Source organism: Akebia trifoliata, chromosome 15, assembly GCF_017979445.1.
Source record: "Akebia trifoliata isolate Shusen 1 chromosome 15, ASM1797944v1, whole genome shotgun sequence".
Taxonomy (NCBI): Eukaryota; Viridiplantae; Streptophyta; class Magnoliopsida; order Ranunculales; family Lardizabalaceae; genus Akebia; species Akebia trifoliata.
Window position 1 is genome coordinate 5,709,289 of NC_141389.1, and position 27,113 is coordinate 5,736,401.

A 27,113-nucleotide genomic window follows, 5' to 3' on the forward strand; every position below is an offset into this window, starting at 1 on the left:
AACATTAGAGATACCTCCTATGTTTTGAAAACTAATGATATGTATCCCTTAACCTCAAATTTTTAATAGACTAATAAGAAAAGACCTAAATGCTCTTGTCATCATCTTCTTGCCAAAAGCCCTTTATTTTCTTTTGAAATTAATCATCTTCGAGCTTTCCAATCTGTATGATGTTCTTTTGAAATCTACCAAATATTATCTTCAATTCCTCGTTCTCAAATTAAGATTAACCCTTTGTAAAAAATCTATAAAAAAATTTAGCAAAAAATTCATTGTTTTTTTTCTTCTAAAAAAATTCCTATTTTATTTTTATTCTCAAAATCAGAATTTTCAAGTTCTTCAACTTTCCTATTAAAGCAACTCACGGTAGAAAACTTTAGATTTTTCCACCCCAAATCCCTTCAATTTATATCTCAAAAAAAAAAAAAAAAAAAATAGTGTATCTTTTGCCTATAAGTTTGAAAGTTGAAGTAGATAGACACTTAACGTTGTGAAAGTACCCTCAATCCTCGGGTAGAGATCTGATTTTTTTTTGGGAGTCGCCACTTAGTTTTATGGTCTAAGAATCATAGATGATTCTGAATAAATAAGAAATACAAAATTATGAAGAGATTGTGGGTATGAGGATCAGGTTACGAGATTGAAAGGTGTTAAGTACTAATCCCGCCCGATGAGAGCTGGTCTCTACCCTTCTCAAATATTTACATGGTGAAAACTGCTTAAATCTAGAATAAAGATAAGAAAAATTACCTTTGTTTTCACCTGAGTGATTGTGACGATCTGTTACTTTAAAAATTAGCGATGAGTGTTCCTCGTGTGAATCTTCTTGATTTGTCTTTACTCCTACATCTGCTTTCGATCTCTCTGTTCTCGATCTCTGAAATAAAATTTTCTTTTTCTAAATATAAATATTTTTTTGACCTTTTGAGATGTTTTTTTTTAAAGAATTCTGAGTGTTTTTAGGTTGAAAATTAGGGTTTGGGAGTTAAATGTTGACTTGGGGCTATAGATTTAAGGTTTTAAAAAAGTTTTAGAGAATTTTTAACCTCTGTTTTGTAGGATTTTTCAAAACTTTCAAGATTGAGTGATAGAATTCCCTTTTTAAATAATCTTATTGATAAGATTAAGATTTAATTAGGTCTCTTTTAGATAGAGTCTATCTCTAACTAATCTTTTAAGTGATTTACATAAGATTTTAGATAAGATTTCAATTAGATTTTATTTAGATTTTTTTTCACTTACGTAGAATGATTTTTTTTTAAAAATTTTGGAGAACCTCCCAATAGAAGATTTTTTATTAAATTATTTTGAATTCTTTGAATCCCCCGGTGAAGATTCTTTATTATATATTAAGTGGGCCCCACTTGAAATTCGACCCATGGGCTTAATTAATTGAATTTATCTGTTCGAATATTTTAATTCAATTTATTAAGATTGCATTTTATATTAATTATTAGTTTCAGATTTTCAAATTTTAGGATTGAAAATTATCGTTTTACCCCTCAAAAATGACTTTTGCATTGAGATATCTTTTTTGACGTTTGAGATGTTTTTGAATCAAATTTTTTTTTTTATAAGAATTTAATGAGAATATTGGTTTGTGTTACTTTTGGATATTTTGCATAAAATGATTGTAGATCCTATGAGGGATATTTTGTAATTTTGTTAAATTTTATGAAAATTTGCAAAACAGTTTATTTGATTGTTTAGTTTGTTATTTTATGTATTTGAAATGATTTTCCTAAGCATAATGTAGCCTATAAGGATGTTCTGGTATCACGGGTATTTTGATAATTTAATAATTTTTCTTGTAAAGTGTCTTTTAATCTCAAAATGATAGTTTCTATGTCTTGATCATATTTTCTTAGTGTAGTGTGGTTTCTAAAGTTTGTTTGTATGAAATAACTCATCTAAGCTTTGGAAACATATCTAATAACAAATAAAATTTTAGAATATTCATCTATCATCCGAAAAACGCCACAATCGAATTGACAAGTTAATTAATCAGGTGAGGGCAAAAATGGGGTGTTTATAGGTTGAAATTGAGATTATAAATTTTAACTAAAGAGGTTGAAGGTGAAATATTTTTTAGAAGAAAAATCAAGAGATTTTACTAGAAGCTGAAGATGAGGGCATTTGAGTATTTTTTTGTTAGTCTACTAAGAAGATTGAGGTCAAGGGAGGCATGTCACCAGTTTCAAGCCACAGGGGTAACTCTAATATTCACCAAAAAGTAGGGACTCATGTCTAAATCACCCTAATTTCTAATATTTAAGTTTAAATACCAAAGCTCTTTAAAAAACATTTTAACGGACGTAACGGTCACTTCTTTGAATTTTTCCATAAAACCATTCTTCAAGTTCTTCAACTATACAACTAACCATAGTTTGGCCCTACTACAAGAAAATCCTGGCTCCACCCTTGGACTTGAGTTACTGAACTCATTAAAAATAGACTTACTGATCAATATATATCAAGTTAATCTCCACAAGTTTAGGGGTATTTGTAAGAAAATCTCTTTATTAGGGTTCATTAAGTAATTTTCTCATTAGTACTTTCAAAGTACTCTTTTGACTTTTGAGAATAATTGAGATACCCTTCATTTTTAAGCTGTGCCGTATCCCCTTCACTATCCTCTTTTACTAAGAGATTAAGGTAAAATAATTAAAATACTTATTTTCAATTTCTTCACAAAAAAAAAAAAACCTTAATTTAATTTTAGAAATCCATAACCTTCATTCACTTTATTTTTATATTTAAAATAAAAAATAAAAAATATTTCCACTACATCCTATCATTTTTGAGTTGGCATGGCAATAGAATCTCTCTTAATCAAATCATCTAACCATAATGACCTTATCATCAAAATCTAAAGTTAAAAAAAAAATATTAAGAATTTTAACAAGATCACGAAGTGAGAGTATTTCAATCCACTTTTGTTCGTCTTACATAAATGACCTGATTGGTACATCAAACATTCACCTCAATGCATATAAATAATCTATGTTACTTGATTCGTTGGTTAGCTTGATTCGAATTTTGGTTCGTGATTCGCCCCTCTTGAACGAATCCAATTCATAAAGATATAGTTCATGATGGATATTTGAGACATTAATGTTAATTTCATAGAAGAAGACCTCGGTCAAGAGAGCATAACACCAGTTTTAAAACAAAGGAATATCTTTAATATTGACCAGATCTTAGGATTTCTAAAGAAGAATTCTCTAACATTGACCAAATCATCAGAGCATCTATAAAATTCACCAAAATAAGGGAGTAGTTAGGCTCCTTGTTTTTGACGAACCAAACCATGATGCGATTTAGTTTGTACTAGTTCGTGGTTTGCTACTATATTAACAAAGTCATAGTTTTAAAACTCATCGAGCAAATTCAACTAAGCCAACTCAACTTAATTTGATTTAAAGGTGACTCAGCCCCTAAACTCAATTGACCGACCGATTTAAGAAATTATCAAGTCAACTCATCAACTTGGCCTCATTATCTATAGAGAAAACAGTCGTGATCCAGAACAATGTCCTATTCGTGCGTTGTCTACGTGACACAATTTATTAGAAACTAAATACATGCCACGTAGACATTGTTCCTTTCTATAGGAACGAGACACGTATGTGATCCTAATTCTCTAGAAAATGCACCAAGTCAAGTCAAAAGCTCAACTGAATTTCAAACAATTTTTGCAAAGAAATAAAAAATTATTATTTATTTTATAATAAGAGTCAAAATTGGTATTTCAACTTAAAAAATAAAAATAAAAATCACTTTTTACCAATTTTGTAAAAAAAATTGGAATGTGTAGTATGGTAAATAAGATGATCTCATCCCCTATCTATTTTGTTCGATTTTTCGAGTTGACTCGCGAGTCTTCAATTTGACTTGACTCGCTGAGCAATCGAAAAGTTATGCACAGAGTTTCAACTTTCAACTTTCAACTTTCAAGTTCAGTTCTGCCAACACTAATTGCCACGTGGCGTCGTGATGATCACCACTCACAAATTTTAGATTCCTCGTTGAGGGGTATACGAATATACGCTCTGTCACTGGAAATTTCTTCTAAGCTATTTGAAGCAAACGCAGTGGCATTTTCGATATTATCGAAAACATTGTGTCTTTTTTCCAAATGTTCATCCTCACTGCTTTTCATCTCTGGAGGTTCTTGGATTAAGAGTTCTATTATTTTCGACTGTTTTTTTTCTCTTTTGGATCTATCAGTTGAAGATCTCTCTCTCTCTCTCTCTTTCTCTGTTATTCTTCTGGAGCTAATCTTCGATCGCTTTTTTGTTCGATTGCGGCTCCGATTTTCTCGCTGAGACCGAAATCTCGAGCTCAACGAGTCCAAAATCATCGAAAATAGTGGAGTAAACCCTACTTTTAATCGATTCTCTTCGAAAACCTAAAAAGGTACTTTTCGATTCTTCTAGTTCATGTTGTTCGTTGTCTCACTGATACTTCAAACTCTTGGAAGACATTCATACTAAGAATGAACGAAAGATTTGATCGATTTCAGCAGTATTTTAGTTTGACAATGTAATTGGATGGATCACAGTTGCTGATTCGATCTTTAATGATGATTTGAGGTGAATTTTATGAGTTTTTGGATGAATGGATGGATGGGAGGGTTTTATTTGGAGAATAGATAAAGTTTTGATTCATATGGAGAGTTTGATTCCGTTTGAGAAAGTTATTTCTTGATGTTACGGACTGAGAGGATGACTTCGGATCCAACAAGGACGGGTTCAGCTGAAAGGGATATCGAGCAGGTAACCGTTGAGATTACTTTGGAGGATTTTATTGTTTCAGAAAAGTTTATTTTTGATTCTATGTTGATTAAAAAGCTTGAATTGCTTCTGTTTTCTTTGATTATTTTTTATTTATTTTAAATTTGGTAATGTGGTACAATTAATTAACAGTACAAGTAAGAAACCATGATTTGCATTGCTAATGATGTTATAATAGTATAGTTTTTTTGGTTTGAATGGATGAGGGATTGATACTTCTCGAATTATATGATTAGTGAATAAAAAAAATATCCGACTTTTCAGTTGAAGTATTGTTTCTCTCATAATTTTTGTGCCATGGGGCCCTGAAACTACACAAGGATAATGATTGCTTACAGCTTATGCATTATGATAGAAATGTTATAATGTAAGAATTTTGAGTTGTGGGAGATGATGGCAAACAATAGTATGAGACCCAAATTTGGTTTTGTAGTATCTCTGTATGGTTGGGGCTCTTGTTACTTGTTTTTTTCTCCTCAACCCTCTTTAATGAATTCTTTAACTTGTCATAAAAAAAAGAAGGAAAAGAATCGCTTCCATATCTCTTTTAATTGTGGATCATCTTATTCTCTACAAGGATCATCATGTATTCTTGTTCAATGTGCCAAATCCAGTGGGGAATCTATGCATTATCCTTGTCTCCATCACGATTTAGCTTAAGCATGTTTGGGTGTCAATTTTCTCTCTTTCTGGCATGTATTTTATGGAGGGTTCTCTTGTTATTCACTGGGGTTTGTGGAAGGAGAGAAATATCCAAGCTTATATGTACATACGGTCCTTCCCCTTCAAGGAGTTTAGAGGTCTTTTTTTTTTTCCTTAAGATTTTGTTCATAGATGGAATCTCATTGTTAATTGTGGAGATTTTTCAATCACACACCCCTCAAGATGCGTGTTACCAAAAGATGATAACTTTTTCTTCTTCTCTGATCAATCTTAAATTTGGTCCTTTTCGTTCATATTTCGAGCTGCTTCTATATGAGCCTTGTCTTCTCCAAGTTATCTACGATTGAGACACCTGTGTATGCTTGCTAAACAAGCTTCGACAATCAAGTTAGTCAGTTGCAGGGAGAAAATATACGAGAGAAATTAAGAAAGAATTTGTTGTAAGATGCCTAGAATCAGAATCCTTCCTTGCATTTTTCTTGTTTGCTTTTTTAGTTAGAGAAAAAGGTCAATGTTACGTCCTTATTTAAGTGGCATGCGATTTTTTGCTTGTAGTTTAGTGTGAAATCATTTTGGAGGGTGCTTTGATAAGTTTTGGCTCTTACCTTATGCTAAAAAGTGAGGAATGTTCTTGAATGTTGCTTTATTTGGAGGCATGTGGATTTCCACAAGGTGGCATCAGACCATCAATTGGTTTGTCTTATTCACTAAATTAATCCACGGTGATCTCTTGTATGTAATAGATTTTCCTGTGGGGTAAGATTTAATAACCAAATTTACTCAGAATCTTGATTTTATCAAATTGTTTATAAGAATAAAAAATATTGATTGTTTTACCTTGCAGATTTTTTTTTGAAGAGATGACAATCATAAACCAATTGTCCAAGGTTATTGGTTATACCAATAGTTAACCTCTCTTGACAGTTTACCCACAATTGATCACCTTATCAGTAGAGGCTTCTTCTTGTCAAACTTTTGTTTCCTTTCCAAATAAAATGGGGAATTGGTATGTCAGATCCTGTTGCATTGCCCCTTCTCTTTGCCACTGTGGTCTCATTTTTTTGTTCTTTTTGACTTCAGTTGAGTGGTTCCAAAAACGGTTTTATCTCTCTTCCAAAGTTGGGATCTTTCTTGCTTTTCATGGAGGAAGAAATTTTTACGGAGATTTCTTCTATATGCAGTTTGTTGGGGGATTTGGTTGGAAAGGAACAGGAGAGCCTTCAAAGGTGTGGAAGCCTCCCCTCAGGAGGTTACCTTGAGCATTCTTGGATCATTATTTTTTTGGATCAAATTATTTTGGTATTTCAAGGGAGTATTTTTTGAACAATTTGTTTTTAGGTGGGAGTCTATGTGCTCCAATTAGCTTTCTCTTTTGTTTTTTCAGGTTGATCTCCTCGACTGTCTTTTGTATGTTCTTTTTGCTTGCAATAAAAAAGTTATTGTATGTTTGATAATGAAACAGAGCTTTGCATTATATTGGTACAAGGTTAATTTGTTTATGGTTCTCATATTTTGACTGAGGTGTTCATGACTTTTTATAATTCTAATTAATATTTTGAGGTGAACTATACTGGAGTTCTATGTGACATATGCACACCGATCAAATTAAAAGGAAAATTTGCTAAGATGACAATAATACTGACTATGCTTTATGGGCCTAATGTTGAGTAGTCAAAAGGAACCATGCTAAGAAATTGAGTGTAACAGAGATGAGGATGCTGAGATGGATGAATGGAAACACTAGGAAAGATAAAATTAAAACTGAACTTATTTGAAAAAAATGTAGGAATAACTCCAATAGGAGATAAACTAAGACAATCGATTGAGATGGTTTGGGCATGTTCAATGTAGGCCGATTACTGCCCCGGTTAGAAAAAATATTCAAGATGAAGGTCCTAAAAGAGCTAGAGAAAGATCCAAAAGAATGTTAATGAATATAGTGAAAGCAAATATAAATTCACTTTCGATAATACCATTTTTTCTTTTTGAAATTCATCATCTTTTTTCTTTATCAACAAGCAGTATGTATGCTAATATTTTTTCTAATTTAACTTATCAAAATTTTTTTTTTCTAATTTAGGTTCTTGGGTTGATCTTTACAGGCCATTACTACTCTTAAAAAAGGAGCATCTTTACTGAAGTATGGACGTAGAGGGAAGCCCAAGTTTTGTCCTTTCAGGCTCGCAAATGTAAGTTTGATTGCATTTTAGATAGACGTAATTTATTCTTGTATTTTCTTTTCACCACCTTTATTTTAGTGGATTGGATTCTTAACTAAATTAGTATTTGATTTGATACTTCACTGTAAATGTTATTATCCAGTTTTTGTTAATTTTCTCGCGTCATATTTAGGCAATGATATCTAGCAGAGGGGAGTGGATTGGATTTTCAACTAACAAAGTATTTGATTTGATACTTCACAGTTCACAGTATCTGCTATTTCTTGAGTAAACAGAACCCGACCCATAAATAAATAGTTATTTTCCACAGTATTACTTAGTATGGAAATAGTTGATAACTGTTTTATGTCTAAATTTCTTGAAAATTTTGCGCCCTTACTCTCAATGTTTTGTGTCCTTGCTACTGTCTTTTGTTGTATGTGGCATTGATCTTCAGTATCGAAATAATAATCACCTTCTGGTCTAGGTTTAAATCTCGTTTTGAGGCAATGTTTCCGTTGGGAAAAAATCGAGACAGGCTCAATGGAAACATTCTGAGACAATCCGAAATGTTTGATGTTTCGGGGCCAATGTTTCGTTCCGGTTTTGGCCAAAACTGAAATGTTCGACTGAAACATTCTAAAACTGAATTAAACGTTGAATCATGCTTCTGATATCTATCGTGATCTAGTTCTACATAATTTCAACTTATATGTCTACCTTCTCATCTGACAATTGTCCCATACGTTGAGCAGCGCATATCTTTACCAGCTCAATGTATAGTGTGCACATGTGCAAGAAGCTTCTGTTTGATAAATGCCATGTAGTTTTTGTTTTATTTGCTATCTAGTGGAGGTAGACATAGGATTCCATGTATGACATTTCTGTTCCATGTATGGTTTCTCTTGACCATTCTTTAATGCTTAAGGCATGTGCTAGTTGTTCTTGATACTGGCCATCGTCAACACAGTGGTTGCCTTTGATTTTTAGGCAAGTGAATGCTATTGCAATATTTATCTACTTTTTAATATACAGTTGGTCTCTGAATGCATATTTCCTTTCAGGATGAATCTGTTTTAATATGGTTCTCAGGGAAAGAGGAGAAACGCCTTAAACTAAGTCATGTGTCCAAAATTATCCCTGGGCAGCGCACTGTAAGTTTCTCTTGATATCTCATATATTTCTTTCATTATACCCTTTTGTAATTTGACATTTCTTTCATTCTACACTGTAAGTCTTGACCTTGCATCTGATTGATTCCTTACTATAAGATGGTTTTTCAAGTGAAATACATACAACCTAACCTGTTTAATTTGTGGGATTAGCTTATATTCTATGATTGATCCAAGTTGGATCAGGATGTGGGATGCCATTTAAATTCCAATTAGGATCCATGTGTACCTAGTTCTGGTCCAAACTGACTCATTTCATGCTTTATCCCCCAAAGTGTTTCACAATCCTGCAAGACAATGTTCATTATACAGGAAATTCCAATTATGTTAGTATCCAAAAAACAAATTGGTATACGCTAGGAATTTCCTGCAAGTTTCACAATGCAACTGAACACAAGCATTTTCATTTCCAATTCCACCCCTGGCTCCTGAATAGACCCTTAGAAAAGTAGCTAAGTTCTAGAGAACTTCTAAAGAAGCCAAGGGTATGCAAAGAGGTACCAAGCTTGGACAAGCCTTCTTGTTACATTGGATATTCAGCATTCCCCACTTAAGCTTACCAATTTCCACCTTATATGTCAGTATATTTTACCATGTCTTTACTGAGACAGTACCAGACAACATAAGAACAAGTCCTGACCAAGTATTTTAATGCAGAGGTCACTGGCTTTTGCCTCAGTCAATCAATGTATTCCCTTTCCAAGGTTCATGCTGTCTACCTTTGCCAGTGGAAGTTGAAAGAACAAGTCTCTGCCAAGTGATTTTATACTCATGTGGATTTTCATTTTTTTACTTTCTCACGACCAGTTCTGCTGTTTTGATGGAAGCACCTAAACTACTCTATAAGCAACCTGGTTTCATCCTTCACAATCTCACAATATAAGCGGGATGGTGATATCCAAGATGGATTTCTCTAATGATGAGTTCCTACTAACAACTCTAACTCATGAAGACCTTGTCGAGGACTTGGTGTCAGCCTCCTTGGATCGCTGTGTTTTGGTTTATCTGCTCATATCATTAGAAAGGGTTCCAGGGTCACCAAACAGTTCCATTTTCTTTGAAAGCCTTTTGGGAATCTATTATCTTGAATCTTTCACCTTCTGTTATCCAATGAGAGGCCCTTGCTTGGAAAGATCATTTCTGCTTTTGAAGCTCTATGTCTTAATGCTATTTATTTGGTTTCTTATTTAAAAAGTGTTAAGGTCAAGATTAAAAGTTATAAGTGCCTTTGTTGACTTGAAGTTGCAAGTTCAACTTCAAACTGAGATTCCTACCTAAACTGCGACTTCTGTTTAAGTTGTGAGACTGGTGCTTATCCATAAGCTAGTCTTGCCTTGTAGGAACATCTCTTTCTTAACTTCATTTTGGATTCGTATGATAATTGTTTTATTTTTTGTGGGTAGTCACCTTATTTTCTTCGTAGAAGTAGGCTCCTTATTCTCCAAAATACATTTTCTTCTGTTACCGTGTTGACCCCTGATTAAAATTTTCAGAATTTTACCTTATTTTTCAGAGTTAAGATTCTTACTGATGATATGCATCCATGGTTTTTCTAGCCAATTTTTCAGAGGTATCCTCGGCCTGACAAGGAATACCAGTCATTTTCTCTTATATATAATGAAAGATCACTAGATTTGGTAAGTATTTACTTTACTATGATCAGCCCTTTCTTTCTTGTTTGTTCACTTGGTTCTTCAGCTGATTGTTGGATGTGTTTTCCTTTTAAACCACTCACCCTCTCTCACTTTTGCCACTTAAGAATAGTTTCCAGGTTACCTGAAGGTCGAACATCTTTCCTTACTTTGGTTGTCTCACTTTCTTGTTCCAGATTTGCAAAGATAAAGATGAAGCTGAGGTTTGGTTTGTTGGTCTTGAAGCATTAATTTCACGTGTTCATCAACGGAAATGGAGAACAGAATCAAGAAGCGATGGAGTTTCATCCGAGGCAAATAGTCCTAGAACATACACCCGAAGAAGTTCTCCTTTGAGTTCACCATTTGGTAGTGGTGATAGTTTGCAAAAGGTGGGTGATTGTCATTCTATTATTCCTTTTTCCCTCATATTTCACAATTAAGCATATAAAGTACCAACTTTTTTTCTCATTTTCATTCAGGATGGTGGAAATCCTCTACGTCTTCATAGTCCATATGAAAGTCCCCCTAAGAATGGTCTGGATAAGGCATTGATATTATATGCTGTACCTCCCAAGGGTTTCTTCCCCTCAGACTCTGCTGGTGGTTCAGCCCACTCTTTGTCATCAGGTGGTTCTGAGAGTATTAATGGGCACATGAAGGGTATGGCAATGGATGCTTTTAGAGTAAGTCTATCAAGTGCTGTCAGCTCATCAAGTCAAGGTTCTGGTCATGATGACGGTGATGCTTTAGGAGATGTCTTCATTTGGGGGGAGGGCATTGGGGATGGTGTTTTGGGTGGTGGCACCCATAGAGTTGGAAGTTCTTCGTTTAAAAAATTGGATTCACTTGTGCCTAAAGCCTTGGAATCCGCAGTCGTACTCGATGTTCAAAATATAGCTTGTGGTGGTAGACATGCTGTTTTGGTCACCAAACAAGGGGAGATTTTCTCTTGGGGTGAAGAATCAGGAGGTAGGCTTGGACATGGTGTAGATTCTGACGTGTCACACCCGAAGCTTATTGATGCTCTTGGGAATACAAACATTGAACTTGTAGCATGTGGGGACTACCATACCTGTGCTGTAACACTCTCTGGAGATCTGTACACATGGGGTGATGGTACTTACAACTTTGGTCTCCTTGGACATGGTAATGAAGTGAGTCATTGGGTCCCAAAAAGGGTGAGCGGGCCTTTGGAGGGTATACATGTGTCGTTCATTTCCTGTGGACCTTGGCATACAGCTGTTGTAACCTCTGCTGGGCAATTGTTTACTTTCGGTGATGGAACTTTTGGGGTTCTCGGTCATGGAGATCGAAGGAGTGTGTCAATACCCAAAGAAGTGGAATCTCTTAAAGGGCTCCGTACTGTGCGAGTAGCTTGCGGTGTTTGGCACACTGCCGCTGTCGTAGAAGTAATGGTTGGCACTTCGAGTTCCAGTAATTGCTCTTCTGGGAAGCTATTCACGTGGGGAGATGGAGATAAAGGTCGCCTTGGACACGGTGACAAGGAACTGAAACTTGTTCCTACTTGTGTTGCTCTGGTTGACCCAAACTTCTGTCGAGTTGCCTGCGGGCACAGCCTGACTGTTGCACTTACAACGTCGGGCCATGTCTACACAATGGGTAGTCCTTTTTGTGGTCAGCTAGGAAATCCTCTAGCTGATGGTAAGCATCCCACTCGTGTTGAAGGAAAGCTTTTAAATAACTTTGTGGAGGAAATAGCTTGCGGTGCTTATCATGTTGCAGTTTTAACTTCAAGAACTGAGGTTTACACTTGGGGAAAGGGAGAAAATGGCCGATTAGGTCATGGGGACACACAAGATAAATATTCCCCGTCATTAGTTGAAGCTTTGAAAGACAAACAAGTCAAAAGTATTGCTTGTGGCACTAATTTTACGACTGCTATCTGTCTTCATAAGTGGGTATCTGGTGTAGACCAATCGATGTGTTCTGGCTGCCGTTTGCCATTTAATTTCAAAAGGAAAAGGCATAATTGCTATAATTGTGGGCTTGTGTTTTGTCATTCATGCAGCAGTAAAAAGTCTCTCAAGGCTTCTATGGCTCCTAATCCAAATAAACCATATCGTGTTTGTGATACCTGCTTCAGTAAACTAACGAAAGCCATTGAGACTGATTCTCTGTCTCACTTTTCCATGAATAGAAGAATGAACCAGGGTCTAAATGTGCTGGTTGATAAGGACGAAAAATTTGATACTAGATCTCATGGGCAACTTGCAAGATTTTCTTCTATGGAATCCTTTAAACAAGTGGAAAACAGATCTTCCAAGAGGAACAAAAAATTAGAATTTAATAGTAGCCGTGTCTCACCTATTCCAAGCGGAAGCTCTCAATGGGGAGCACTTAATATCTCTAAATCTTTCAATCCAGTATTTGGGTCATCTAAGAAGTTCTTTTCAGCTTCTGTTCCTGGATCAAGAATTGTTTCTCGGGCAACATCACCGATATCAAGACGGACCAGCCCACCTCGTTCAACAACACCTACACCAACTCTAGGGGGTCTCACTTCCCCAAAAATTATTGTGGATGATGCCAAAAGGACAAATGATAGCCTGAGCCAAGAGGTTCTTCAGTTGAGAGCACAGGTACAAATCTGTTTTTTTATTTTATTTTTATTGATCTACATGTGAAACTGAATTCAGTTAGATACTTGCATCTGCGTGCTCCTTTTGGCAGATTTTGAAGTTGGGCATATCAAAAACCTGATGAAGCAAAAAAAGGATGCAATTTTTATGTATTTTTCATTTGATTTCAACTCTTAACTTATAGTGCAGTAGTAGTTTTGTAGCATAGGTTTTCAACATCTATTGTAAAGTCTCTCCTGTGATAGAAGTAGTCATGTATACTTTTTTCTTTTTGATAAGTAAGTAGTCATGTATACTGAATCTGACTTTTTTGTTAACTTGTGTGACTAAAGTTTTTAATTTGACTTGAATGCTCCTCGAACCATATGATGATATTAGAGTGAAGCCTGAACTTGGAAATAAAAGACAAAAAAAAGAAAAAAAAAATCTATAGAACACAACCAAATTACCTAATCTATAATTAAATACCATTGGAAACATGTCAGGAATTTTCTTCAATCTAAGGCTGAACTGTAAATCTTCTTCGTCATATTTTCTGCATTCGACTAACAACTGCAGTCCTGTAAAATGTATACCCCAACCAAGGAACCAGGTAGACTTGTTCAATAGGTATTAACTGTTTTTAGCTTTCAAACAATTAGTAACTGGCTGAGTATGTTGTCTTGGCTGATAACGTTTAAAATCCAAATATTTATGTTTTTTGAGTAATGCATCTGTTGAGATGCCACTTCGTTTTAGTTCAATGCATTTTCTGACTTGAAGTCAACATTGATCAAGTAGCTTGAATGTGTTAAGTCAAGGCATTTCTTGGCTATTACCAGGGTTGTCAAGGATTGTATGAGATTTGAAATCCACTCTGACACCCGAAAAGGACCCGAATAGATATAGACACTCACACATGTTATGCATTTTGCGTTCTTTGGATTGGATCAAATTAGCTCTGATCCTAGAAGATAATAGCAAATGGGTTTTGATTCTTCTATTTTTGAATTGTTTTAGATCCACTCTGATCCAATCCAAACCTGAGCCACTGACTCCCTTGTTGTCATCTAACATCGATGAGAAGTTACAGATTTTAATGAACCTTTGCCATAAGTTCCATTCCCACACCATAATCGTGCACTTGCTTCCGCTGCCAAACCAAAAGTGGTCAAGTGACCACTTTTATTAATTGAGTTCAATTATCAATAAAGATGAAGAGATTGGTGAAGATGTAACATATAGAAATAGTGTTGGGAGGATAAATTGGAAAGTACTTTTGGGGTTTTATGTGATCCACCTATAGTATCAAATTTAACGGAAAATGCTGCAAGACAGTAGTAGCAGCCCTTTTATTTTTTATTTTTATGGAACTAACTGTTTGACAGTCAAGAAATATCATGTTCAGAGAATGAGCATAGAGATGGGGATGTTGAGATGGTTGAGTGGTGAGCCTAGCAATGAAAAAAAAAAAAAAATCAGAAATGAATACATGCAAGGGGATTTAGGGACAACCTGAATGGAGATAAATAAAGGAAATTTAATTAAGGTGGTTGGGCGTGTACATTTATTGCCTGGTCCAACGTTTTGTGGGATGGGCTTGGCTTGTTGGCCAGACATTGGGATTTGGTCTTCGGCCAAAAATTTATGGACTGAAAGCTGGCAATGATTAGTGGGGGAAAGAAAAGAGTCTTAAGCACCCATCAGAAAAAAAAGGGATTACCAAATAGATGTGTTTTCATAATCAAGGAAATATGAAGGATGTGTGTGTGTGTGTGACTAGTGTTAGAACATAGCGATTAGACAAATGAGTTCCTAGTTACAATTGGTTTACATCAGGGATCAGTTTCAAGTCTATAAATATTTGATTTAACTTTAGATGAAGTTGAGAGTGGTTTCTTGGAAGTGTAATATTTGGAAATGGCACAGTATTAGTTGATGAGACTAGGGAAAAGGGCATGGTATTAAATTTTGAAATATTTTGGTGAAATACACCAAAAATATTTCTATTTTCACAGGGCTGAACAGGAAATTAAACTGAATAAAAAATAATCATGTTCCATTCCATCTCGGTGTGTAAAATAAAATAAATAATGATAGCTACTTGAAAAACTAAAAATTTTATTGTTAATTTTCTTAAATACTGTTTGTTGTCTTCATTTTCTTCTTTACATATTGCACAAGGATTCCTTCTTTATTGTGAGTGAGCATCCAGCCTTATGTGCATCTATGGAGTTTTGATCCACAACCAAAATTGACTGTATCACCAGGATGTTTATGACTTATTGTCTTAGTAAAAACAACTACAACTGATCCTCTAAACTAATGGAGGGGTCTCTTCTGATGTTGTGTTCTATTTGACGAAGTTAAGAATTTACTCAGTGTCCTTAGTCTTCTATTGCTAATTCTGTTTAGATGTGTAGAAGATCAGATTAGGGTTTAGAGAATAGAAGAATGTAGAAAGTGGGAGGAGTTGAACTTGATTCTCTTATTATGAACCGTGGTATATATATATATATATATATATATCTATATATATATATATATATATATATAATATATATATATATATATATATATATATATATAGGGAGCGGTTCGGCAGCCCTAAAGTTTGCCAAGTTTGGTGCCAAACATTTTTTGTAAATAACTTTTGATGGGTTAGAAGTTTTGGAATAGGCTGATTTTTTGTGAGGATGATCTCTACGGTGAAGAGATCATCCTCACAAAAAATCAGCTCATTTTGAAACTTCTAAGCCTAGTTTACAAGTTGAAGAATTGTGGACCGTCCAATTTTTGTAAATTACTTTTGATGGGGTTAGAAGTTTTAGAATAGGTTGATTTTTGGTGAGGATGATCTCCTCATCATAGAGATCATCCTCACAAAAAATCAGCTCATTCCAAAGCTTCTAACCCATATTTTGAAAAATGTTTGGCACCAAACTTGGCAAACTTTTGGGCTGCTGAACCGTCCCCATATATATATATATATTATATATATATATATATATATATTATATATATATATAGATATATACATATATTTATTTATATAAAACTTAAAAACAAATGAAATTATACATGCCCTTACGGCACATATATAAAATATTGATATATCTAACACTTGTTTTATGTCATATAATTTCAGCTTGTTACACAGAAAAGTAATCCTATCACTACTCAACGACTTAGTAAATAGATCGACAAGTTGATCTTTAGACTTGACGTACGTTGTGGCAATTTCACCACTCAGAAACTTCTCATGAATAAAATGACAATCCATCTTGATATGCTTCGTCTGCTCGTGAAACACCGGATTGGAAGCTACATGCATGGTTGCCTGGTTATCACATAAAAGACTCATAGGCGTCTCTACTGTGAAACTAATTTCCTGGAGAAAATGTTTCAACTAGATAAGTTCACAAGAAGTATGAGGCATGACTCTATATTCAGCTTCTTTACTTGATCTGGCCTACCACTATTTGCTTCTTTCTTTTCCAAGATACAAGATTACCTCCTATGAAGGTACAATCGCTTGTGGTAGACTTCTTGTCTGAGGGAGAACCAACCCAATTTGCATCTGTATATCCCTCAATCCGAGTATGACCATTAGGCTTATACAACGAACCACGTCCTGGAAATCCCTTTAGGTGCCTCATAATACGCTGAATAACTACCCAATGTGGCATCTTAGGTGCTTCCTTAAATTGACTCACAATTCTAACGTGTGAGATGTCTGGTCTTGTGATGGTGAGGTACTTCAGCTTTCCAACTAACCTCCTGTATCTGCTGGGATCATCAAACACATTTTTCTGTTCAGTTATAAGTTTCAACTTCTGGTCAATAGGGGTACTCATTGGTTTGGACTCAAGTAACCTTGTCTCTTTTAACAAATCTACTACTTCCTCTGAAAGAGACTAACACCACGATTTGGTCGAGCCACCTCAATATCAAGAAAATACCTTGTTGATGTATGTGGCTCATATTGAGTGGAACACGTATATAAAGAATACAGGTAGCTGTCGGAGTGGAGAGATGAGAGTTTTGTTCCAAACGGAACGGAGCGAACGATGGCATTTGCTAAAAACATATGTTTGCCAGGGACGAATTTTGTAGGTTGGGGGTGCAGGGGCAACGCCCTCACGGTATGGTACAGGGGTATTATTGGAATTTTCTAATACCTATTGTACGAATAGGGTTTATTATAAATTTTTATGATATAACCCTAATTTGACATATAGTGAAAATATAGTTTCTCGTTTTTGTGGATGTAGGCTCATCGCCAAACCATGTTAAATCAGTGTGTGTTTATTTTTATTTCTTTTCTGTTTTTCTGTTTTGTATTATTCATAAAAAATTGCCGCACGTAATACAACATACCTCAATTTTCCGAAGTCCTTGGTATGAAATTGTTGTTGAAGATAAGACTTTAATTTTTGTATTCCATTAGCATCACTACCAGTCAAAACAATGTCATAAACATAGACTATCAGCTACACAACCATTTTCAATTTTCTAGTGGAAAACTTACCAAACCATGCTTGTGAATTTTGCTTCAAACCATAGAATTCTTTTCGGAGCTAACACGTTTTCCTAGTCCCCCTCTGAGCAACGAACCCAAGTGGTTGTTCCATGCACACATTTTCATGTAAATCATTTTGTAGGAAGGCATTTTTAACATCTAACTGATACAAAGTCTCGGTATAGTCAACTTTATAAGTTTGTGTGTATCCCTTTGCAACTAATCGAGCTTTCAATTTATCAACAGTGTCATCAGGATTAAATTTAACAACGTAGACCCATCTACAACTAACAGCATGCTTCTCAGGAAGAAGAGAAATCATATACCAAGTATCCTTATGATGTAGAGCATTCATCTTATCAACCATAGCTATCCTCCGTCCTGGGTGAGATAAGGCATCGTATAGATTCTTAGGAATAGAAATAGAAGAGACAATGAAAATAAAAGAAGACATTGAAGAAGATAACGAAGTATAAAAAACAAAATTAGAGATATGATTTCTAGTAAAACAAGAACGAGTACTTCGATAGGTAATACACTAGAAGATGAAGCAACATCCATTACTTGAACAGAAGGAGGTACCGGTACAAGAAGTGTAGATGGATCTTCAGATGACAAAGAAGTTGGTGTTGGCAATGTAGCAGTAATCCTCCTGTGATAAACTCGAAGTTGTGGAATAGGACTGGGTTTAGAGATAGGAATAGGAACAGGTAAAGGAATACTTTCAAATGTAGCGCCAATAGATGACCCAGTAGAGAAGTATGGTATAAATTCAAAAAATGTAACATCAACACAAACAAAGTGTTTGCGTCATGTGAGACTATAACATCAGTAACCCTTTTGGGTACGAGATTGTCCAAGAAACACATATTTCAAACGCTTGGGATCTAACTTGTCACGACCATAATCCAAATGATGAATAAAATAGACACTCAAAAACAAGAGGAGGAAGATGAAAAATAGGACGATCAGGAAATAAGATTTGATATGGAGAAGTACCATCAAGGATAACAGTAGGCATACGGTTGATGAGATGACAAGCAGTAAGCATAGCCTCACACCAAAAATATTTGGGAACCTTAATCTGAAATATTAAGGCACGTGCAACCTTAAAAAAGTGGTGGTTTTTATGTTCAGTTACCCCATTTTGTTGAGGGGTAGGAACACAATATGATTGATGAATGATGCCGTGAGACTGCAAATAAGTAATATAACGACCAAGCAAAAATTGTGTTGCATTATCAGAACGTAAAATGCATAAAGTACCAAATTGGGTTAGAATTTCTATATGAAATTGCTGAAATATATTAAATAACTCAAAAATGATCTTTCATTAAAAATAACCAAGTCATTCTTGAATAGTCGTCCACAAAAATAACAAAATATTTAAAACTTAAATAAGAAGTAGTGGGGGAAGGACCCAATACATCATAATGCACTAAATGAAAAGGACTGGACTCTCTTTGACTCACACAAAGTGGAAAAGACACTCGATGGTATTTGTTAAACTGACATGCTTCACAATGAAGTGTGAAGTCTTTATTTAAAACAGGAACTAGACTCCATAAGACACGAGGAGAAGGATGACCAAACCGACAATGCCACTGAAAGGTGGTAGAAGATGAATGAAGAGCTGTTGGGACTGGAACATTGTCGAGAAGATACAAACCATCCACTTCATGCCCGCCACTAATCATCTTCTTCGCTTTGTAAGTTGACTCACAGAAAGAAGATTAAATGAAAATTTAAGAACATAAAATACAGAGGATAAAGAAAAACTAGGATTAGGTTGTGAAGTTCCTAACCCAACAAGTTTTGAAAATGACCCGTCAACTAATTTAACATTTTGACAAGAAGATGGAGAAAGAGATGATGACAGGTGAGATTTACTTGTTATATGATCTAATGCACCATAATCAATGATTCAGGTCTCGTAGATGATAATAAACAAGTGGATACCTTACTTGTCTGGGTTAAAGTTGCAGTAGCTTATGAGTTGATACTAGTTTATCATACTCCTCTCGAGAAAGGGCAATGGATTCCTTCTCAATACTCCTATCAGTTGAAATAGTAGGTTGTACAACATCCTGAGCCGTAGATAATGATGCTTGAGGGACAATTGGCCTCCCATGAAGATCCTAACAAAAGTCAATAGTGTGTCCATCCTTACCACAATGGATACACTTTTGGATTCCAAGACCTCCCCCTTGAATCTCTACTACCACCTCTACCTTCACGACTACTACCATGTCCCCCACGTCTGTATCTGTAACTATGATCACCACGATCTCCAAGAGTAGCTAAAACAAAGCGATCACTCATAGATTGACCACTATCTGATAGAGTGTCTTTTTTTAGCCTAGAGAAAACATTAGTCAAGGAAAGAAGATCAGGACTTCCTAAAATCTAAGACTTGACTGCATCATACTCTGATCGTAGGGATGAAAGAAGACGAATAACATCTATATCCTCTCTTTGCTTCTGCTTTTGAAGGACATCACTGGAAATAAATTGATATTGATTCAGTTCTTCACCCATACGCATCAATGAAGCGAAGGTTTGATTTAGAGTTTTATCATCCTGCTATTAGGAGAAACACTACTGAGTGATCTCATGAATTCGGGTTATATTGTTGGATCACGAATACATGTGCCTCACTCGTTCTCAAAACTCCTTCGTAGTATCTAAAAACATAAAGTTAACACTAATATGCGGCTCCATACTGTTCCACAACCAAGTAACAATCTGAGCATCTTCTTGTTTTTATACTTTAATGGCTTTTCATCAAGAAAATTAGATTTCGCTTTGTTTAGATGAGATCTCTTACCCTTGTCCTTTAAAAGTATCTCCATGGCTTTTGACTACTATATATAGTTACTTTCATTTAAGCGAATAGAAGTCATTTGAGTTCCAACTAAATCGGTAGATATGCCCAAGATAGTCTTCTGCTCCACGATGAAAATTGCTTTATAATTTTCAGCCCTTACCCTACAAAATTAATTTTCTTTTCCTTTTTAAGATTCAGAGGTTTTCAAGTACTTTCGTGGATGATTTTATACTACCGGAAAATCTTCTTGACATGAATTCCTTATAGCCAATTTTCGTAAAAAAACCTAAAAAAACCAGAGAAATCTATCTTGGCGAAGTCGCAGGTTTCTAAAACTCCACATAAAATTACAAGGCTCCAAAACCCTTTCCAGATAAAATGGCAAATCTCCAATACCTCTCAAGATGAAGTTGCGGGGTACCTTAAAAGCTAGAAACACAATCTGAAACCTAACCACCACACCGCGCCACAACCAACTACTATTAATTGGTGAAAATCCTTTGATCTATATGATCACAATAGGGATATTTTCCAACCATAAAAATAAAATCCTCCAAACAGAGGATTTTAACCGCCATGAAGATAATAGATACAAATCAGATCAGAAAAATCTGGTTTATATTAAGAGAAAAGAATAAAAAGAAAAAAAAAATGCGGAAGAAGAGGAGAGAACCAAAATCTGATCACTAGAGAAGCTTTAATAGCATGTAGAAAATCAGATTAGGGTTTAGAGAAGAAGAAAATGGAGAAAGTGGGAGGAGTCGAATTTGACTCTCTCACTATGAACTATGGTATATATATAAAACTAGAAAAAAAAATGACACATGCCCTTACAATAAAATACCGATATATCTAACAAGATGTAATGTGAACAGTGATTTGACTTATAAGTGCACCTTGAAATTCAACTCACTTATTACAGCTATCAAAAATTTCGGATAATATGCCAATCTATGCTTGAAATTTGTTTAATCATATATCATGTAGAAAGGGAAGAAAAAAAGTCCACAGTATGAAGGAATATGTGTTATTCTCTTATCCCTTGTTCCAATTATTGATTGTTGCACAATGTTGACCGAAATGAAAACCAAAGTTTCTCCTCTTGACCAACCACAAACTATTATTATTTGCTATTGGTGCTTCACATAATCATTCTTCATTGACTCTAATTCCAGAGAGTCGCAGAAATCTAATTTGTGTTTGAGGTGAATTTGTGGTCTTTTCAAAGCCTTCAGAACTCTCATTTGATTAGAATTTTGGACCCCATATATGCCCATAAATGGCTTTCTATGGTGCATTGTATGATTGATTCTTAGAATTTAGCAAGCAAGGCTGTGGGTGTTAAACTTTATCTATGGGAGTTTATTTCATTACTTTCTTTAATACTTCTCAATTTACTTTGGATGTAGTATCTGCCTCTCAAAACAAACACAACTTTTCTTTCCTTAATCTGTCATCATATTCACCACTCTGGTAGGGATTGGATGCTTGTGAATGATGTCTGAGTCTGACCAACTTTATTTTGTAGGTAGAAAATCTAACTCGTAAAGCCCAACTTCAAGAAATTGAACTGGAAAGAACAGCCAAACAACTGAAAGAGGCAATAGCAATAGCAGGGGAAGAGACTGCAAAATGCAAAGCAGCAAAGGAAGTGATTAAGTCGCTTACTGCCCAAGTGAGTGATGAATGCATCTTTTCATAGTATTTGAATTAATACTTTTTTTTTTTTTTTTTCCAGTTTGAAGCAATTTTAAAACCAATCATCTTATAAAACTACCCATTATGACATAGTGTTGAATAGATATATAATTTATTCCATGCATAGTAATTCTTTTAAAATTTGTGTCATAGGATTTTGAAGTTCTGCCATTTAAGCAAAAAAGATAAAAGAAATTAATAATAATTGAATCTCTTTCCTTGTTAGAAAGATTTAATGATAATTATCTGCTGTGAAGGTGGGTCTGCGAAATTGCTCACGTTTGTCAGAACTTTGAGTGCTCTCTCTCTCTCTCTCTCTCTCTCTCTCTATATATATATATATATATATGGGAAATGTTCAGCACCCAACAATTTGCCCAACATGTTTTGTCCTACATGGGTTAGAAGTTCTGGAATGGGCTGATTTTTGGTGAGGAACTCCTCACCAAAAATCAGCCCATTCCAAAACTTCTAAACCCATGTTTACAAGTTGAAAAATTGTGGACCGTCCATTTTTTGTAAACTATTTGTGATGGGGTTAGAAGTTTTGGAATGGGCTGATTTTTGGTGAGGATGATCTCCTCACCATAGAGATCATCCTCATAAAAAATCAGCCTATTCCAAAACTTCTAACCCATGTAGGACAAAACATGTTGGGCAAATTGTTGGGCAAAATGTTGGGTGCCGAACGGGACCCTATATATATATATGTATGTATATATGGGGGCGGTTCAGCAGCCCTAAAGTTTGCCAAACATTGTGCCAAACATTTTTCAAAACATGAGTTAAAAACTTTGGAATGGGCTGATTTTTTGTGAGGATGATCTCTATGATGAGGAGATCATCCTCACCAAAAATCAGCCTATTCCAAAACTTCTAACCCCATCAAAAGTGATTTACAAAAAATGTTTGGCAAACTTTAGGTCTGCCGAACCGCTCCCTATATATATATATGGTGATATTATGCTTTTTATAAGTTGTGTCATTTAGATTTGATTCTGATATGTCCCTGTTAGTTTTCAATTTAACAACATAACCCTCTTGATCTTGGTGTCTTTACTTATAGACTAATAAAATGACCCAAATGCCCTCATAGCCAACCTCTAGCTAAAAACTCATTGATTATTCTTCCCAAAACCAATTTTCAATTTCTTTAATCTCCAAGATAAATTATTTATTTTTTTCAAAATAAATTAGTTAAATACATTATACACATTTATTTTATTCAAAATCAGATCATTACAAATTTTGCCACAGTTCAGGTTTTACAAGCCTGATCCATATCTCCTTTTTTTTTTTTTTTTTTTTTGATGAGTTGATCAATATTTCCTTTCCACTTGTGAACTTATTTTTTTGTTTACAACCAATATTGTGGTAGTCTTGCAAAACAAGATACCAATAGTGGAAATCCCAATGGACATGCCTAGTGCTTTTTGGTTCATGTGATTGAACTTGCTACTCTTAGTGAAGTGGTAATACTACAAACCTGTGATCAAAATCCCACCATAGCCAGCTCTTACTTATCCAAAAAACTATGTCAGTGATAAATCTCTGCAATTTTCTTTGATTTCACATTACTCGAATTCCACTCAAGTATCAAGTACCAGTGAACTTGACGAACTCAAGGAATATGCAAGAGCAATCTATATGATAGAACACAACGGTTGTCTTCCCTCAATGTTTGTCCCCCCCATAAAGAGCGGGGACCGGGGATTAAATCTCGCACGCATCTTGAGGGACACTTTCAACTTTATTCCTTTTTCAATGATACCTCTCCAACTTTATTGCCTTTACCCTTTTAACCCTTTGCCAATAATAACCCTACGACTTTATCATCTTTCCACTTTTGCCCCCTTAACTCCAAAAAGGATGACCATGTCATTGGCACGAGCAAATTCTAGTATTTGATATGGTTTGTTTTGGTTACTTTATTTTGCCTCTATTTAAATTCTTTTCTTATTATTGATTTCATGTATTGTTTTTTGGACTCTTAATAGTTGAAGGACATGGCTGAAAGGCTACCCGTAGGAGCAATGCGGAACATCAAACCACCACCTTCCTCTGCTTCCTTCAGTTCCAGTCCTGTTTCCAGTGATGTTTCTGCTGCAACCATTGACCGGCTGAACAGTCCGATGACTTCCCATGATCAAGATTTAAATGGATCAAACAATTTGGTGATTTCTAATGGACCAACCTCTACTAGTAGCCGTAGTTCAAATCACAATAGACCAAGCCATCCCGAAGCAACCTCGAGGAATGGGACTAGAACAACAGAAGGGGAACCTCACAGTGAGGCTGAATGGGTTGAGCAAGATGAACCTGGTGTTTATATCACACTTACATCTTTACCTGGAGGCATTAAGGATCTCAGGAGAGTCCGCTTCAGGTATGTCTCCACAATCCATTTTAAAACCAAACTGATATCTAGGCGCATAGAATCTTTTATTTGTTGTTTTATTTCCATCATATTTTCGTGAATAAGGATTGGATAGATAGAAGTTATCATTGATTTCAGCTCCAAAAAGAAAACAATATGTTGCCACACTCACATTTTAATAATACACCAATTCATGAAATTATGCCTCACAAAATAGAGATATCTTCTATATAATAAAACACTACGGTGGACCCACTCTCTTTATCCCCCTGCATAAAGAGGGGTTGGGATTTAATATCCCTACTAATCTCGAGGACAACTTTTTAATTTTACTGTCTATCCTCTTTATCTTCATTTCCAAGAATACCCTTCCAACTTTATTTTCTTCCTCTTTTACCTCCCTTTCCAAGAATACCCCAACAATATTCCCATCTTTCTTCTATTACCCTTTTCCAATAATAACCATCCAACTTTATTGCCTTTCCTCTTCTACCTACTTAACCCCAAGGATCGCCATGGGCAAACTCTTGTAGACACAGAAAAAGGGATTATGAAACTAAAGGAAGAAAGAAGAGAAAGAAGGGATCAGCTGAAATGGCAGACCAACAGCAGCCAATTTTCATTTCTTTCTTTGAGCCTTTACCCGAGTGGAAAGCCAAATCGAAGAGCTTCAAGGGGGTGGTCATTCAGAAACCCCCCTTACCACTTCACCAACTAAGCTATCTGACCACCTTCTACAGAAACCATGTTTGATTTCATTGTTTTGGGCATGTTAGAACAAAAGAGAGCTGCTGTTGACACCCACCCCAAGTTTTACTCATGTCACCCCAGTTTCTTAAATTATTTATCACACCCCAATTAAAGATTAAAATACTTTCTTCAAACCTTACAAAGGTTTGGTTCAAATTATAATCTCAACATTATAACACTCATCCAAACAATTTTAGTAGTTGTTAAGAAGGGCCACTTAGCTAAGTGGTAAGACTCATGGAGGTTGTTCTCACGTCCTAGGTTCAAACTCTTTGAACCCATGCTAACTGTTAACAATTAACAATATTCTTGTACTAACCAAGCATTTACCTATAAAAAAATAAAAATTTAGTAGTTGTTTACAGTTATGATTAGGCTCATATAAAATACAAATAAATGGAAGAGTTTCTATTGGCACCCCAACATTTACCTGTTCTCAACCATTCACTTATTTTCTTTATTTTTAGAGTCGTGATAATAAGACAGCCCACCTCTGACACATGTCCCCTAGGCCCCCACAACAGAAACGTCGATCATTTGCCTCGGGATACACAAGAAAAAGATTTATGGTTATGCGTATCCCAAGGCAAATGATCTACGGTTCTGTGATTGGGTGGGGGGTTGTGTCAGAAAATCATTACACTTATTTTTAATTGGGGTGTAATGAGTAAAAGTCGGGGTGTCAATAACATCTTTCTAAAACAAGTTGGGGACCAATGTACGCTCTCAAATTATCCATTGTGTTTAATTTTTTTCACATTATTTGAATGCAGTCGGAAGCGGTTTAGTGAGAAACAAGCGGAAATATGGTGGGCAGAGAACCGGACAAGGGTATATGAGCGATATAATGTTCGAATGGCCGATAAGTCTAGTGTCCGTGTTGGGAGCGAGGACTTTGGTCATTAATACCAAAACAATTTGTAAATCAAATCGAATTTTGAAAGTGCACGCCCCCATTGAAGTTGATGTGGCTTTCATCATATTCAAGATCTGATATACGATAGTATTGATTTGATTTTGTCTTTCTTTTTTCTTTTTTTTTCTTCAAATTTGTGTGCAAAGTAGAGTGGGTTGAGGGGTGAGGAATGTTAATTTTTAGTTAGGTTGCTAGCTTTTACCAAGAGCTGCTGCCTTGTAAAGTCATAAGCAAATACATTGTCAAAGTTTCTTCTTGATATACCTTGAAATTCTTTCTGTTTTCCCCCAACAATCAGAGTTCCATCGATGCCTGGCCATAATCTTTGTTCCTCGAGCAACCGATCTGTTACAAGAGATTTCCTCAATTAGGTATAATTGACCTTTTTATATATTATATTATGCATCATAATTTATTTATTTTTGAATTTTTTCTTCATTTTGTATTCATGAACTTTGGATCATCTTTTTATATTTACTTAGAAAGTCTTTTAAGAATTTGAAAATAAATTCTTATTTTTTTGTTTTTTGTGTTTTTTTTGTTTTTTAGTGTAATCTTCTCTCCTTCTATAATGAATCTTCTGAGACATGATGATGAACCTCAATTGACTGCTAGAAATCACATATCTAGCTTTATTTATTTATTTGTGTTTTTTTTTTTTTTCAGTTGAATTCTACTAAGCGATGTACCAAAACAACTGTAGGCCCAGAAGAGAGACAAAATATATCTACATAAATTTAGGGATATTAAAGATGGGTCCCGTTATTTGGCCAACAGTTTGGCAAACATTTTGACAAACACATTTTTCAAAACATGGGTTAGAGGTCTTGGAATGGGCTGATTTTTGGTGAGGATGATCTCTACGGTGAGGAGATCATCCTCACCAAAAATCAGCTCATTCCAAAACTTCTAGCCCCAGTTTACAAGTTGAAAAATCGTGAACCATCCATTTTTTGTAAACCATTTTTGATGGGGTTAGAAGTTTTGGAATGGGCTGATTTTTGGTGATGATGATCTCCT

The 27,113-nt window shown here is 35.2% G+C and overlaps 1 protein-coding gene across 2 annotated transcripts; it reads left to right on the forward strand.

The window, feature by feature from the left end:
* The first annotated feature begins 4,081 nt into the window (after nt 1-4,081).
* LOC147384089 (Regulator of chromosome condensation (RCC1) family with FYVE zinc finger domain-containing protein) lies at nt 4,082-26,354 on the forward strand. Of its 2 annotated transcripts, XM_086426826.1 has the most exons (11): nt 4,082-4,419; nt 4,565-4,778; nt 6,641-6,685; nt 7,562-7,648; nt 8,683-8,772; nt 10,347-10,427; nt 10,619-10,813; nt 10,904-13,024; nt 21,881-22,027; nt 24,048-24,436; nt 25,951-26,354. In XM_086426826.1, the coding sequence occupies exons 2-11, from the start codon at nt 4,710-4,712 to the stop codon at nt 26,081-26,083; spliced, it is 3,357 nt and encodes a 1,118-aa protein (XP_086282952.1). In that variant the 5' UTR covers nt 4,082-4,419; nt 4,565-4,709; the 3' UTR covers nt 26,084-26,354. The 2 variants fall into 2 exon arrangements, with proteins under 2 accessions (XP_086282952.1, XP_086282953.1); XM_086426827.1 differs by lacking the exon at nt 6,641-6,685 and having other exon boundaries at nt 4,084-4,778.
* The last annotated feature ends 759 nt before the right edge of the window (nt 26,355-27,113 follow it).